General features: G+C 45.4%; 1 protein-coding gene across 3 annotated transcripts in view; it reads left to right on the forward strand.

The window, feature by feature from the left end:
* Positions 1-16,170, forward strand: part of LOC125944856 (uncharacterized) — a 56,611-nt gene that overhangs the window by 16,760 nt on the left and 23,681 nt on the right. For 2 of the 3 annotated variants that reach the window (XR_007466557.1, XM_049666251.1), the window contains exons 4-5: positions 4,621-4,739; positions 7,761-7,831. Coding sequence is in view for 2 of the 3 variants with exons in the window: in XM_049666251.1 (XP_049522208.1) it covers positions 4,621-4,739; positions 7,761-7,831 (190 nt within the window). In the remaining variant the exon portion in view is untranslated. Of the gene's footprint in view, positions 1-4,620; positions 5,185-7,760; positions 7,832-16,170 lie in introns of those variants that run through there. The other variant, XM_049666250.1, reaches the window with a different exon arrangement.

Below are 16,170 nucleotides of genomic sequence, written 5' to 3' on the forward strand. Positions count from 1 at the left end.
GATTTTACCCAATTTTTACCCCCCGACCATGTTTCAGGAGAATCGGGTTAAACCCGATTTCTCCCTGAATTCCAAAACCACATACCAACCTGTTTTTCTTTTTTTACGCGGAACGGAGTTTGCGGTGCACACGTGCTAGCTACCCTGCCTCAGGCCAACGAAGTTAGATCTTGTCGGCTTAAGTGAGCTCCAGGGACCTATCGACTTCATTTCACAAGCTGTGTGCTGCAGTGTGCTCGCTACACGGCTCACAGCCAACCGCGCAACGAGCACGCCTAACTCTGAGTTAGTAACTGACTCGCATTGTTGCACCGACATTGTTGTGCCTAGCTAATGGAAGGTGTGATGTCGAGAGAACTTTCTCTCAGCTGAGATACGTTCAAAGATTGGACAGGTCTCGGACGGAGACCAACATGTTGCGCAAGCAGTTTATAATGTATGTTAACAAGGATGTGTAAAAAATCGATGACCAGCTTTTCGTGAATAAGATGTTTCATTTCCTTGAAGTTATCAATGCTCTTTACTGTCATTGTTACTTATTATTTCCAAATAAACATTGAACTTCAGAGTACTTGCTATAAAACCCTGATGTCCCTCTGATTACCAGCTTGAAATGGATCCCTAGTTTTAACACATTAGCGTTAAGGAGCTCGTGATACCCTCTGATAAAAGAACAAAAAAACACGAACGTAATGCATAACTTAGTACGTTTGTAAATTTAACCCGAAAAAAAAAACCAATTTCGGAATGGTTCCACAAAAAGCCCGATTTCTCCCCGATTATCAGCTTGAAAAATATCACTCGAATTTACCCCCGAATTTAAAAATATATTATACCCGAAAACGAACAACCCTACTTATTGACCGGAAAATACGGTAATACAGCAGGAAAGCTGTCCACTTTAGTTGCTCATGAGGCTTACGCTTGCACATGTCTGGCTTCTATGTGCATTGACACCACGCACAGCATTGGGTTTAAGCATTTTCCATTGTTGCTCAAAACTGCTTGCTTAAAAAGTGAGCCTCCATATTAGTTCTAAACCGCAAAGCTGCGTGTCTAGCTAGCCATATCAAAATAATGCAGTGAGCACCACAGCCGGTGACAGCATAGTTATAAATAATTTTTTGGCCTCCAATAAACAATACAAATCTATTATGGTGAGGAATACATTGTTGTGCTAATAGGAAATAAAGAGTTAGAAAGAAAAGTAGGAAACGATAGGTCGAGCACTGATCCAACCTATCGTTTCCTACTTTTCTTTCTAAGCCTTTGTTTCCTGTTAGCGCAACAATGTATTCCTCAGATCTCAGCCAACTCGCTCAGCAAAAAGTTCTACTCTCTATTATGGTGAACATACAAATCATGCACAAACAGCCTATGGGACTGGCATGACTCAAAAATGGTACCATTTCGAGATACACCTTGGCTTGGCAGTGCACGTTTAACAATCGCAGCAGATTACTTCAAATGAAGCTTTTTGAGCTGGTAACATTGACACAGTATCACTATATGCATATCGGCAAAGAGTATATTGCACAGCGTAGAGTTTCTGACAATATAACCTAGAGGGAAATCTGGCGCCACCGTCTATGGGTGTTTCCTACCGGGTACTGTACCAACATGGGAATGACGGTATATGGGTGTGCGTGACTTGTGTTGACTGGTGTTGTGCGAAGCTTCGTCTAAGATGTGGATATGGCTGCACAGATAATGAGTTCTTTAAATTTTCATAATGTTTTCATTCACCCATATTACATCTTTCAACAAAGTTTACTCACCTGCAGTGTATACTCAAGCGAAGAAAAGCAAGAACAGAAGACACACTGTCGCAAAGCGAGCGCGAACTTTGTCATCGGTGCTCTCACTTTAGCGGCCCGCGAATACTTTTTAATGAAACATGTTTTTGTGTAGTAAATATTAGAGTTAAAACAGTTTCTACTAGCTGTTTAAGTAGGAAAGGAACCATTGTGACAGATCGAACGGTGCTAGCCAGGCGTGTCTTCAAGTTGTTCTGGCTCTCCGAGAACGATGAAAATCCGAAGCCACCATACGAGGTGCTACCCAAAAGTTCCGGGAATTCAGTCGTGAAAAAAATGTGTTCACCATAACGCTTAATCAGCACTGTCTCATTCAAGGTAGTCCCCTGGAGCATGTATACACTGATCCCAGCGTATCTGCCACGATTCCATGCATTCGTGGAACTCTCCAGATGACAGTGTGTTGAGGCCCGCCTGCGATTCCGACTGGACCTCTTCAACAGTGTGAAACCGACGTCCTTTCAGTCTCAACTTCAACTTTGGGAACAAGGAAAAGTCACAAGGGGCAAGATCAGGTGAATAGGGTGGGTGCAGAAGTACTGTGATTTTTTTATGTCTGGAACTGTCGAACAACGAGTGATGTGTGAGCGGGCGCGTTGTCGTGATGAAGAAGCCTAGTTGTTGTTCTTCCACTTCTCCGGACGTTTGTGACGAATGCTCTGTCTTAAGCGCCTTAAAATGTCGCAGTAAAGCTCGCTATTCACGGTTTGTCCGGGAGGTATGAATTCCTTGTGGCCAATTCCATGTAGGTAAAAAAAAAACAATGAGCATGGACTTCACATTGCCACGAACTTGACGTGCCTTTTTTTGGCCGCGGGTAATTTGGCTACTTCCATTGCGACGACTGCTGTTTCGTTTCAAGATCATTGCCATAAGCCCATGTCTCATCCCCGGTTATTACACTGGAGAGAATGTGAGATTGTCTCTGACTTGTTGCTTGAGTTCCGTGCAGACAGAAACAGTGTTCGTCACTGAGGAGTCTTGGCACAAAAAAATTTGTAGAAATGCGCCTCATGTTCAAAACATCTGACAAAATTTCTTGAACTGTGCCGTACGATTGTCGTACAATGTCGCAGACATCCTTTATAGTTAGCCTGCGATTTTTAAGGATAGCCTTACGAACTTCCGCTATCGTATCCAGGATTGTGCTCGTTGATGGGCGTCCAGAACGTTTGTCGTCATCAATACACATTCGACCCTCTTTGAAGGGTTTATGCTATAAAGACATCCTACTTTGGCTCATGGCGTCGACTCCAAAAGCGTCCTTTAGCATACGATGAGTTTCTGCCGCAGTTTTGCCAAGTTTAAAGCAAAGCGTGATGCAAATCCTTTGCCCCTTGAAGTCTGCTATATTGGTTGCTAAGAAATGTGCCAAATCAGTGAAACATTGCATTGCAAAACAACACTTTTTAAAACAATACCTCTTAGATGCAAGTCGTTCAGCACACTGATCCACAAGGCGAGTGATTCAAAGTAGTTCCCTGGAGTTGGGGACTACTTTGTTGTGGTACACATTCTACCTTGGAAATGTGTACCACACTCAGTGCCCGTGCTTTTCAAAGTCCTGGAACTTTTGGGTAGCACCTCGTATTTCGTCATTCCCATGCGTACAACAGTGCAGCATTCCCTCTAGGTCAGTCGCGCACCCAGGATCTCTGCCAGGGGGGGTTGAATTTTTATGTGTGTGTGTGTGGTGGGGGGGGGGGGGGAATTTTTGCCTGTAGAGGCGAAAATTGCATCTTTTTTCTGCCTAGTGCTGCTTCAGTGGAATTCAACGCAAAGCCATCGATCACGTGGTTGGCCCTCCTTGAATTTAAGAGTGAATGAATAAATACAAGACAATGATAGTGTTTTTGTTAATCTGGAAAATGCTACCTCAAGCCAGGTCATGAATTGTAATGACAATGTGAACGGAGCACTGAAGGTACACGTTGGACTGGTGGGGCAGGACGCGTGGGGGTGTGGGGGGGTAGAACTCCCCCCCCCTTCCCCCTGTTGGTGCGCCACTGCTCTAGGTAATAGTATAGCGTGAAACTCTAGGTCGCACAGTAATGTTTTGCAAAGAAAAAGAAGGTTTGTGTATTTACACTGCGTACGGATGACGACTTGGTGGGCTGCTTCTTGTCAAGATTAATTTTGACGATCCACTGTAATGGTCTTTTGGGATCTGTTGGAAAATGGTACAGCTTCCAACCATTTCTAGAATAGTTTGCACGGCAGCCATGCATGTTGCTGGAAAAAGACTGGCCATGCAACTGCAGCTCCTTCTAGGCACATTGTCACCGTTTGGACAGAGCATGGTATTGGCAGGGACTGCTGAGTCAAACAAGTTAAGGTGGTAAGTTCCCCTTCAAAGGATGTCTGCTTCCGAGCAAATTGTCACAGAGTGAACAGGGCACGGTATTGGCAGAGACTGCTGAGCCAAACAAGTCAAGGTGGCAAGTGCCCTTTCAAAGGATGTCCTCACCATGCATCAAGTAGAGTAGAGGACGAGAGCATTCAGGCACCCTAGTGAGCATTAGGGTGCCTCAATGCGCACCTCCTGCCTTGCTTTGCGCAGGGTGACGTTTAAGCATTTCGTTCCAGCATTTTTGTTGTACTCAGCGCAGTTATTATGAAGCTGAAACATTTTTCTCCAAACTGCCTTGACAATTTATTACACGTTTGGTTTCATACCTCTTTTTGGCTAATGGCTGAGTGCGTCATCTATAGATAACTTTTGTGTGCTGTGATGGTGTAGGATTTTCCTCCTATTGAAGTGCCTTGAAAGACCTCTGTGTTTTGTGCATGATGCCACTTGCAGAGAACGAGAAGCTGAAGGCTAAGATTTATGAAAGGACAATAGCATCGTCCCAGGAGTTGCAGAGGCGTTACAAGCAACAACTGAGCACCACGCTGGCTGAGCTGAAATCACTGCAGCAGGTCAGTAGGTTAGGCCAGGGGCCTGAAGCATGCAGTCCACGTGCATGCATTTTACATGTATTGACTCTCTGGGTGGCCCTCTCACTCCCATCCTAGAGTGAATCTGCAGACTGCAGGCATAGATATATGGTACTGCCATTCCCTCTGAGAATTTGCTGGCTTCAAAACTATGCAGATTGCACACATTATGGAGATGTTTAAAGGGAGATGCAGGTAAAATAATTCAGTAGTCTCTCATGCCAAATATTCTTTTTGAATGTAATCATTTCTTGAAATTTATTGATTTGCTTAGGCTGACATCTTCTGCTGAAATAGATAAAATTAATGCCAGTTCTCAAAAACATCAAAGATGTTACAAGTGTCATTCTATCTACCATATTTTGAGAGTCGCTGTCGTCTGTAGTGGTGCTGCTGGATAGGAAACTCGAGAGAGGGGCAAGCACCGTTAACATTGCCCAGAACAACATCATACAATGGACGCTCCATGCATATGGCACGCACAGTGCCTCTAAAGAACGGACAGTCAACTTGGACTTCAGCTTCGGGAAGGTATCGTGCCGAACTATCTAATAAATAGACAGTGCGCGTTTCCCCAGTAAACTTGTTTGCTGGCACAAGAGAGCGCTTTACTACGACAGTGTCGCAACCGGTATCTCTCAAAACAGTTACGAGTTGGCCTTCTAGACGCCCTTTTGCTGTCGGCATTCCTTCTGTTCGTAGTTTCGGCCCAACGGTGCTTTGCGCACCTGAACCAATCTTTTCAGAACTGCGGTCTTCAGTGTTTGCAGCATGTGTGCTCTGTTCTTGCCGCCCATCTTCTTCGGTTGGTTGGTGGCGTTCAGAAAGAGAACACGAAGCCTCGTTGCGGTCCTTGGGGTTTTTGGTAATGCCTTCCGAACCAAGGCCAGGCTTCTTCCCTTTCCAACCCGTCGCAGCTTTAGATCCGCTAGTCCTAGACCAGCAGTCCGACGGCTTGTGTCCTCGCTTGTTGCATATGAAGCAATGGGGCTTCGCTTGACCGCTTGATGGCTCATTAGCTTGGTTGACGACGTCACAGCGGCTGATACCGCAATTGACCAGCCCAACTGTCGACAGTTTTCCGAGCACCGCGTCCTCCTCGTTCGCCTCCACTATTCCGGCCTTGCCTAGCTCTTCTGGAGCGAGCATGCCCGAATGCTGCTGTAACAATCGCAGCCGGAGCTCACGCACTAAATCCTCCGTTTTATTTAACCTTTCTTCACGGGCCTGCAGCTCTCCCGCTACATCTTTAGCATGCTTAAATGAACGCAACGTTTCTCTATCCTCAGCTAGTTCAGCTTTGTCGTAGCTTAACTCTTTTTCAAACCAATTCAGAAATTCCTCAAGAGGCATGCTAAGCTCCTCACTAAGTGAAACTAACTTTTCCGGGTCCATTCCTCAGCCACGGCACATAAACAAGCTGAAACTCTTAATGATGGTTAAGAAAAGAGCTTAGTCCTGTCTCGCGGACGCCAGAAATGTAAAGGGATAAGGTGGACCGTCACGTTTGTTGACGTGCGGTGCGGTGAGGAAAGACTCGAAGGCGATATTGGGACGGGTTGCACAGACACACATATAATTCACACTATTATTTTACACAGACACAAGTAAGATTCACTAACACCTAGTATTTGCTAGCGTATGAAACCCTACGCGGCAGACTACAAAGTTCCAGTCCCTAGCCCACTAACGCGCAAAGTCCGAGCGTCGCGGTATACGGCCCCCCAGTGGTCGCTCACGTGTGGTCGTGATGGCCTTGACACGCCGAATGCGTCGGAGGTGGCTTGGGTAGGCAGTGGCGGTGACGCGGCGACAGCCGCTTGGTTGGTGGCTCAGGATTCTGACACCGGAACTGTGAACGCAGCAGACTCCCGAGAGCACAGGAACTGCCAGATCTCAGGAACCGGCCAGGCACGGGACACGGGCAGGACCTCGGTTCGGTGGCTTGCGACCCCTCACGAGGCGGCCCAGCGATACACCCGGGTAGCCCTCTCGGGACTGCTTCCACGAAGCTTCCTCGACCCTCGTTCGATCGGCCCTCGTGGCCGCAGCTGCCCGTTCGCTCGTGTCTTCTTCTTCCTTTTTCTCTGCCACCAACCCTCGTGCTCTCTTATTTGCCGCGTCGTGTCGCATATGTAGCTGCCATCGTCGTCGTCTTTCACCACAGACCTTTCCTAGCCAGACGATTTTTCGTTTGACTGCTTCATTAAATTAAGGTTCAGACTTTAAAATACATAGTGTTCTATGTACAAGAAACTATAAAAAGTTGAATACTTCGTTATATCGAGAATTTCGTTAAATTGAAGACTGTTACATTGAGGTTTAACTGTAGTGCATAAACAATAAAATTGCATGAGGTTAAAGGTGTGACCTTTGTGGTGGATAAACATAAACATTGCATGAGTTCTCACGCTGCGTAGAGTGAAAGTGAACACATTTGTATGCATCCCATTAGTTGTATAGGATTTAATACAGACTGCTTTACTTCACATAGATTTCATCACAATTTTGTAGAATCTGCAGAATATTTTTTGGTATTGAAATGCAGATTTTATTGAGCGAGTAGGTGCATTTGTATTTTGTTGTGATAACATCCTCAGAGTATCCATTTGTCTTGGTAACATGTGGAAGTGCCCTGAAATTGTAATCAAATGGTCAATAAATGCTTCAGATTTTCGACCATTTTACGCACGTTTTGGTTCTTGATAAAAGGCTGTTTTTCATATGCTTCAGTTACGTGGAGTTTCAGTTAAACATTCTTTTCTTTTGGTTTATGTGAAGTTTGTAAAAGTGATGTTTTCCCATGTATCACAATTTTTCCTAGAATAGTAAAGAGTGCATATTTTGTGCCAGCTAGTGAGCTCAAATTAGTGCTCCCGAGTTTTAGTGTGTACAATCGAGGTCTGCGATGGCTTGTGCTTTACAAAATGCTTTGCTGAATTTATTGCTCAACACCCAAGTCGACTGTTGAGACAGAGGAAAATGCAATGTATGTAAATGCAGGCCACCCTGAGGCAGTATGAGGCATTTGTTCAACACCTGCAGGATGAGGCCAGAGGCAGGGATCGGCCAAGGTGAGGATGCTTACAGGGTTTCCTGCTCCAGGAAGTGTTGCAGCCAGCGTTGGCTCATAGTCCTGCTATGAAGTTTGCAACCTCCATTTCTTTTAAATTTAGCATTTTTTGTAAATTTATATTCATAAACATTTAGACAGCCTAAATACAAATTATGATACCATGAATCACTATAATTTAACAGCATCCCTTAAATGCATCTAATTGAATTCAGGTCAGCACAGTAGTTGCCAAAGGACAGCTTCTGAATTTACAACACATGTTTGAATGGAAAGGGTAATCGCTAACGTTTCATCTTCAGGGACACATCCTGCATGACATACTCTGTGTCACAGTCCCAAGTTCTTGCAGTCTAGCAGTGGCTGCAAATCTTGTGCCATTCCACAATTTTGCTCCGATAAATAAGAGGGGAGAAGAGGGAGGACAGAGAAAAGCAGAAGGCAGAGAGGTTAACCAGAATAGCGTCCAGTTGGCTACCCTTTACCGGGGGGAATGGGAAAGGAGAACACAGATGGCAGGGAGAGATAGGGAAAGAGAGAAGGAAATTAGAGGAGCAACACTCAACTAGTGTAGGTGGGCAGAGACTTCGTTTACATTTATTTGGCAGTGTGACATCACAGATTTCAAACTTTTTTTATTTATTGATTTTTTATTGTTTGGGGCATCTTGCACAGACAGTGTTTTTAAAACACACTAGGTTCATTCCTTAGTTCTATTTAGAATGCTGCATAATCCTTGCTCATTAACAACCAACTATTTATACCTGAGTGAATGGTGTTAATCAGACAAATAAGTAAACTCGAGTAAGGGAAACATTACAAGAAACTAGTGTGGGAATGCTCAGGCGACATTGCTGTAAGTCATTACCGTCTGGCTTGCAAAACCTCCGCTCACAATAAGATAGCATTTATCCAACTCAGCTTTATAATCGTCTTAACGTTCCTGCATTCAGTGTTTATATGAGACATTTAAGGGGGGACGTGGCTTTCGAAATGAACTTCCTTATTTGTACATGGATTGTGATGAAAATTGGCACAAATATTTGCAATGTCTCTCTGATGCTTACATAAAATTTTCAGTGATACCTCAAGAAAATTTTCTTCAGCAGAATTTTTCCTCCGTCAAAGCAGTCGAGGGCGTCATCGATACGAGGCAAAGGGTAGACGTCTTTATGAGCGACTTTGTTCAAGTTCTGATAATCAATGCAGAAACGCCAGCTGCCGTCCTTCTTTTTCACGAGAATGACAGGGGAGGCCCACGGGCTCGATGAAGGTTCTATGACGTCTTTTGTAATCATTTTGTCGACCTCGTTCTGGATGACTTGACGTTTGTGATGCAATACGCGATATGGATGTCGGCGTATAGGAGTGGCTTTACCAGTGTTGATTCGATGAGCCACAACAGATGTTTGCTCTAGAGGGCGGCCGTCGAAATCAAAGATGTCACGATAGGATGCCAGGACCCGGTAGAGATCTTGGGCTTGCGCCTGGGTCAGGTCGGGAGCAATCATCTTGTTAATGTCGTCGAGAGACGAAGGCGCGACGTTGGCGGCGCAAGAAGGCAGCGAAACATCGGCACCCAAAGTGGCAATCTTGCAGGGGTCAAGCGAGGAAATGGTGGCCAGCGCCATGCCTTGCGGGATAACCTGAGTCAACAGGCTGACGTTGAGAAGCGGCACGACCACCGTATTGTCGGCAACAGAAACAACGGTGTGAGCCAGGGCGACATCGCGGGCTAACAGGACGTCGATAATCGGAGACAAGACGTAGTCGCCATCGGGAATGTCGCGTAAAGACGTCAAAGTAACGTATGTAGCAGCTTGAGGTGGCAAACGAACGTGGTGGCAGGAGCGTAAGCGAGGCGTTATGTCGGCTGGACTTTCGGGAGGATGGGGCAGCTCAAGCTGAAGAGCACCGGTCGCACAATCGATGAGGGCAGAATGGGTGGACAAAAAATATAAGCCGAGGATAAGGTCGTGGGAGCACTTCTCGATGACGGCAAATTCTACGGAAGTGCGATGACCAGCAATGTAGACGCGGGCGGTGCACATCCCATGTTGCAGCAAAGTGTGAGGGACGTTCCAAAAGTGTTTCGTCATTTTTTTTTTTTGAAAGAGAACATGGTACACCAGGGGAAACAAACAATCGCCATAAGAATCCACGCCCGTTGCTGGTTTAACAACGGAAGGAGCGCCAGCAGAGAGTAGCAGCAGACCGGCGGGCCTGAGATTATTCGAGTACAATTCACGATGTAAGATAGATGTGTATTGACAACGTGGTCACGAATGGAAGTGCGTGCTGTTATTCAGTATGAATGGGCACGTGGGACTAGTGTGTGTCTGTCATCCATTAACGCCTACAGATCGTGTATGGTGAAGAGATCATGTTTCGTCAAATGGTTGTTGGTACTGGTGTGCATGTTCAGTGTTGCTCCTAGCCATATTCTTGCACCAAACTTAACAGCAAGCACCAACTCGAAAGCTCACGTCTGCCCCTGTAGGAAGCCGCAAATGATCTGTTTGTGATTACTAAAAGTGCTACGGAATTTGTGTTGTGAACTTCTTAGTGCTAACCTTGTTCATTCATCGTGGCGCGTGTGCTGTAATTATGTATAGAAGTCCTCTCTGAATATTGCGAAAGGCATAAAAGCGGACACCACACATTTTTTGGGAGCTGCAGTCACTTGTGTACATAACATCATAGCATTCTAGCAGACATGGGCATCATCTACTTTCTCGTCCTGTGTCTTGTGCTGTTAGCATATTGCGTTTGCGCTGTATGTAGCCCGGCGGCGTATCTCCACGGCAAACATTAAATACGTTGTTAGGAGCACATTTGTTTGTTTAATAACAAAATAGAGCGCTATTCGCAGTGCCAAACGTAAAGTAGGAAGCTATTCTAACTATTGGCCAATCTCATTGACATACGTGTGCTTCTACCTGCTTCAGCACATTATCAGTGCGGTTGAAAAACCCACGTTACAAAAAACATATGCAACAGAAGCAGATGTCAAGGTTCCTTTACTGGAAATTAAAACAAGCATCCCAGTCTATTAAGCTAGTCATGTACTTAACCTGTATTAGACCAATGTTAGAGCATGCTAATAGGAGCCATTTAAAACTAGATTATTCGACCAGAATAAGAAAGTCCGAGGAAAGCGTTGAGGCACAATCTGGTATTCCCAATCGAATTGTATTAGCAAAATATGGTGCCTGCGTGAACTGCTTGCTTTAACTGACTGCTCATAACAGGGGAAACGATACCTTTTCTTGCTGTTGAAATGCTGCTTAAATGTCAGTAGCACACTACATATTGGTCAGAGGGAAAGTGCTAAGCATTGATAATATATATTCTCAGCTTTTATATGAGCTGCTTTTATATGAGCTTTCTTCATGTACAACAATAGAATAAAACTGTTTACATTTATAAGTTTCGGAACCCAAACATTGTGAAATTTTTGAGGAGACCACATTAAATTTTTAAGATATAGACAATAAAAAGTTCACCGATGATTATGCTACTCCCTAATGCGAATTTTGAGTGGAGCTGTTTAGGTGTTTTGAATTCGCGATATATTGTGACAACGAATTTGACTCTGAACGACAGGTCCTCTCGGCAGTGACACTGAGCCTCTGCAGCTCATTTAGCTGCAACGGCAGACGAAGCATTTCCTCTGTTCAAAAAGAAAGCGTGAACACAGGAACATGTGGCTCGTGTGGAGCACATTCTCTAGCAGCGACGGAAGCTGAAAACTCTCCGCCCAAGGTCTGGTGAACAAGTCGATCGTGAGGACTGCGAAAACGCCCTAAGTTTTTCGAATTCACGGGACGCTCACCTCAAAGAGACGTCAACATATATCTGCCGAACTTTATGACTGAAATTTCATTGGACATCTATTATTCATGACCAGCAATTTAAAAAAAAGTCGTTCTGCTCTTTCTATTTAAAACAAAAGTAACTTCTACACGAGATTTATCATCCGTACACATTTAGACGCCCAACAGAAAACTTATCCGAATGGCTGTTACGGGTAAATGCATGGATAAGCGGCTTGAAATCGCTAGGTACGTTTTCGAGCCTGAATTGTACTTGTAATTTATCTGCACAAAAGCGAGTCTACGCTCGGTAACGTGCTATGCAAAACAGATGTATAGGTAAGAACGCTTGCGTGTGAGCGCCCTATAGCTACAAGTAGTAGTATTAGGTGTTTATTTTAAACAACTAGATAAATAAATGAAAAGGAAGGGAAGAAAAGAAATCACTTTTATGTAGCACGTATTGAGCAACGGAAAGCTGTATCGGGAGTTTTTAGTGGCACGAGCATCGAGTGACATTCTTGTTTTTTGCACAGCACTTCCGGTTCACCTCCCGAGACGACCAGGGACGAAATTCAAAATAAATCAGAAAAAAAGAAAGAAAAAGTGGTACAGTACTAAATTCATGGATTTCTTTATAGATACGACATCAGAGCTCAAGTTTAGTTACGAGTTGAGTCTGGAATTATTAGAGTTAATTAGCTGAGACGGGGACGAAATCCAAGTAAATCAGAAAAATAGAAAAATATAGTACAGTACAGAATTCATGGGTTTCATTATAGATATGATATCAAAGCATAAGTTTAGTTACAAGCTGAGTTGCTGAAGTGTCTGGAATAATTATAACTAATTAGCTGAGACGAGATTAAAAATAAATCGGGAAAATAAGAAAAAAATAGTGCAGTGCAAAATTCATGGGTTTCATTATAGATGTAATATCAAAGCATAAGCTTGGTTAAAGTTGAGTTACTTAAGTGTCTGGAATAATTAGAATTAGAATCACTAATTACCGCAGACCAAAGCATAGAACACCAACGCCGAGGTGCGAGTGCCACCAAGAGACACCCAAGTCGAAGATTGAAGTCGCCTATTGTTTTAAGCATAAAATGTTTTTAGCTCCCATTGTCGGCGACCTTCAAGTGACCTTGAGCCAAAAGCCAGGGCTGTTATCCGTGCACTCAAAAAGAGAACATGCCGGCAAGTTGACAAGGAAATTTATTCACCCATAGGCATGCGTACAACTGTGGTATGAACGTAGAGTGCAATATAACGTACCGTACATGCCATACATCGTACTTGAAATAAACAAAACAGATGAGCAAACAGAATAGTAAATGGTGTCTGCTTGACACTGGCTTTGCCACACATCAAAAACCACTATGACAAGTTGCGAGAACAAAACGAGATCATCCGGGCAACCAGTCAAAACTTTAAAAAATGTGGTCTCCGGCCCTCACCCCTTTGTATAGGACTGCGTTACATACGCTAGTTACTCTCCAAACAAATTACAAAAAACAATATTGCTTCCGAGTTCTTCTTAATGTTTCTTCACAATATCACTCAAGCTGTAACTTCTGGTACACTGAAGTTTTATTTGTCATTTTCAATAGCGACGTTCAAAAGGCAGATACAGGGGCAGATGAAGTGGGCCGATCCTGGTGATAGTGCAGAAAGGGTCCAAGCTCAATGGCACATGCCCCTGTGGGCTCGGGGACCTGTAACACGCCCTTGAACTACCCTTGTCACACATGGGACACCCAAGTACAAAATCACCAGCCCTTCCCCTGTCGAGAAAATCGGGGTAAGTGAAGCTTGTCGTCCAATTCTAGCGTGAGTGCTTCCGAAGACCAGGCGAGACGTCGCCGAAGAGCCGCAGACCCCAAGGTGGCCCCGCAGGGGCGTCTGCGTCAGCAGGCGTTTGGTGTGTTGCGACACCACGTACCCGAGCACATGAGGGTTGGACCCTCCCGCGTGTAGCCGTGCGCGGCTTAGCCGTGTCTGGGGAAAGGGGGATCCTGGGGGTTGAGCCGATGCCGGGTGTTCGGACCTCTAAGGCCCCCCGGTGGAGGCAACACACCTCTTCGGCCTCTGCTTCACATAGACGGCACCTCCAGACTGACCCACCTGGAGGAAATCGGCAGTCGCCTTTTCCTGTCCCCCTCTCAACACTTTTTCTTTCTCTTTCACTGTCTCTTCTTTCCTGTCTCCTATTATCTTCTCTTCACTTCCAAATTTCTGGGCAGCAAGGGTTCACCTTGTGTGGCTAGCCAGTCTTGGTTATGCTGTATTTGGTTATAGCAGTGATGTACAACTGGCGTTGGCAGGATTCCGATTACAGGAACTCCTGTCACGTCCCCGCGTTGGGCTCCTTGGTGGGTGGTTGGCATCGCTGCCGAAAATCCCAGCTATACTCATGGACAGTGCCTTCCCTAAACTCCCTGATCGCCCTCAAAAACGAGGGCGCACCGAAGATGTATTTCAATTTTTTGGCAACAGAGCACAAAACTTTCCACGATTTCACGTCATCCATTCTGATAAGCCTGAAAAGACAGTGAAAATGATCTCACCCTTCCTTGTCTCGAAGTCTCTGACTGAAGTTCTTGGCCGAGGTTACAAAGCATCAAAAATGGCAAGCGGTGATCTGCTTCTAGAGCTCCGCGATCAGATACAATACGAAAAACTGCCGAAGTTAGTGTCATTTGGGGACATCCCAATAACACTGACACCACACCGTACTATGAACACCACGCGCGGCGTTGTTTCAGATGATGATTTAATGGAGCTAACCGAGGCTGAACTCTTGGAGGGCTTCAGTGAGCAGAATGTAATAAACGTTAAAAGAATTAAGATGAGGCGCGACGGGAAAGAAATCAAGACTAAGCACCTGGTGCTCACTTTCGGCTCAAGTGTCCTGCCCGAGTCCATCGAGGCCGGATACATCAAACTTCGTGTCAGGCCATACGTTCCAAATCCTCTCAGATGCTTTAAATGCCAGCGATTCGGCCACAGTTCTCAGAACTGCCGAGGCCGGCAAACATGCGCGAAATGCAGTGCTCATGAACACTCATCTGAGTCTTGTGAAAACTCGCTACATTGTGTGAACTGTGATGGGGAGCACGCCGCATACTCGCGGTCGTGCCCATCCTGGAAAAAAGAAAAAGAAATTGTAACGATTAAAGTAAAGGAAAATCTAACGTTCAAGGAGGCACGCAGGCGGGTATCCTACCTGCCAAAGAACACATTTGCCGAAGTGGCGCGTCAAGGGGCAGCGTCGCAACGGCTTCCGGCGGCTGTCCGGCCCGCGCACAGTGAGCCGGCAGTGACGCCATCCGCCTCCCCGGCGGCTGCAGCTAGCGCTGCTCCGCCAACTCACAAGAAGGGGCCATCGACCTCCGGGCTGGTGGCCTCGAGGGCCTCGTCTCTCGAGGCGAGGCCTTCTCGTCAAACCAACCGCTCGCAAGAGCGCGAATCCAGCGCCTCACAAGAGGCCATGGACACAACAACCAGCCAGACGGCGCCACTTGCGCCTAAGGAGCCGCGAGAGTCTCGCGATCGCTCCAAACAAGAAAAACACCGCATCACGGCGCCCGGAAAGGGCTCTGTGAAGTAATTCCTCTTTCTTAACACACAGCACAAAACCCACATTCAACATGGATACACAAATATTACAGTGGAATGTCCGAGGACTCCTCCACAATCTCGATGACATCAAAGAACTCCTACATAAGTATAATCCAAAGGTGCTGTGTGTCCAAGAAACACACCTCAAACACACGCAAACAGATTTTCTCCGACAATACGCCATTTTTCGTAAGGACCGCGATGACACAGTCGTGTCTTCCGGTGGTGTGGCTATTGTAGTCGACAGAGGTGTTGCCTGCCGGGAACTAAAACTTCATACGCCCCTAGAGGCAGTTGCTGTCCGAGGGGTGTTGTTTGACAAGCTGGTCACTGTCAGCTCTATATACATCCCTCCCAATTATCAACTACATAAAACCGAATTCCAAAACTACATAAATGAACTTCCGGAGCCATACATAGTTGTCGGAGATTTCAACGCACATAACACTTTGTGGGGAGACTCACGTTGCGATGCGAGAGGTTGCCTGATTGAAAATTTTCTGTTTTCTTCAGGCGCATCATTACTTAACAAGAAAGAGCCTACGTATTACAGCATTACACATAACACATATTCATCCATTGACTTAAGTATAGCATCGAGTACACTAATGCCATACCTGGAGTGGTCTGTTCTCAAGAACCCCTTTGGGAGCGACCACTTCCCAATTATGCTAGGCTTAACAGAACATGATAGATGCTCGCCACACGTTCCCCGATGGAAGGTTGACTCGGCTAACTGGGAACTTTTCCGACAAATAACATATTTAAGCCGTGATGACATTGCCTCTTTTAACATAGACGATGCTGTGGCGTATATAACAGGTTTTATCATTGACGCTGCTGAAAGGTGCATACAACAAACTAATGGACTAGCTAATAAACGTCGCCTGCCTTGGTGGAATGA

This window comes from Dermacentor silvarum, chromosome 4 (genome assembly GCF_013339745.2).
Source record: "Dermacentor silvarum isolate Dsil-2018 chromosome 4, BIME_Dsil_1.4, whole genome shotgun sequence".
Classification (NCBI taxonomy): domain Eukaryota; kingdom Metazoa; phylum Arthropoda; class Arachnida; order Ixodida; family Ixodidae; genus Dermacentor; species Dermacentor silvarum.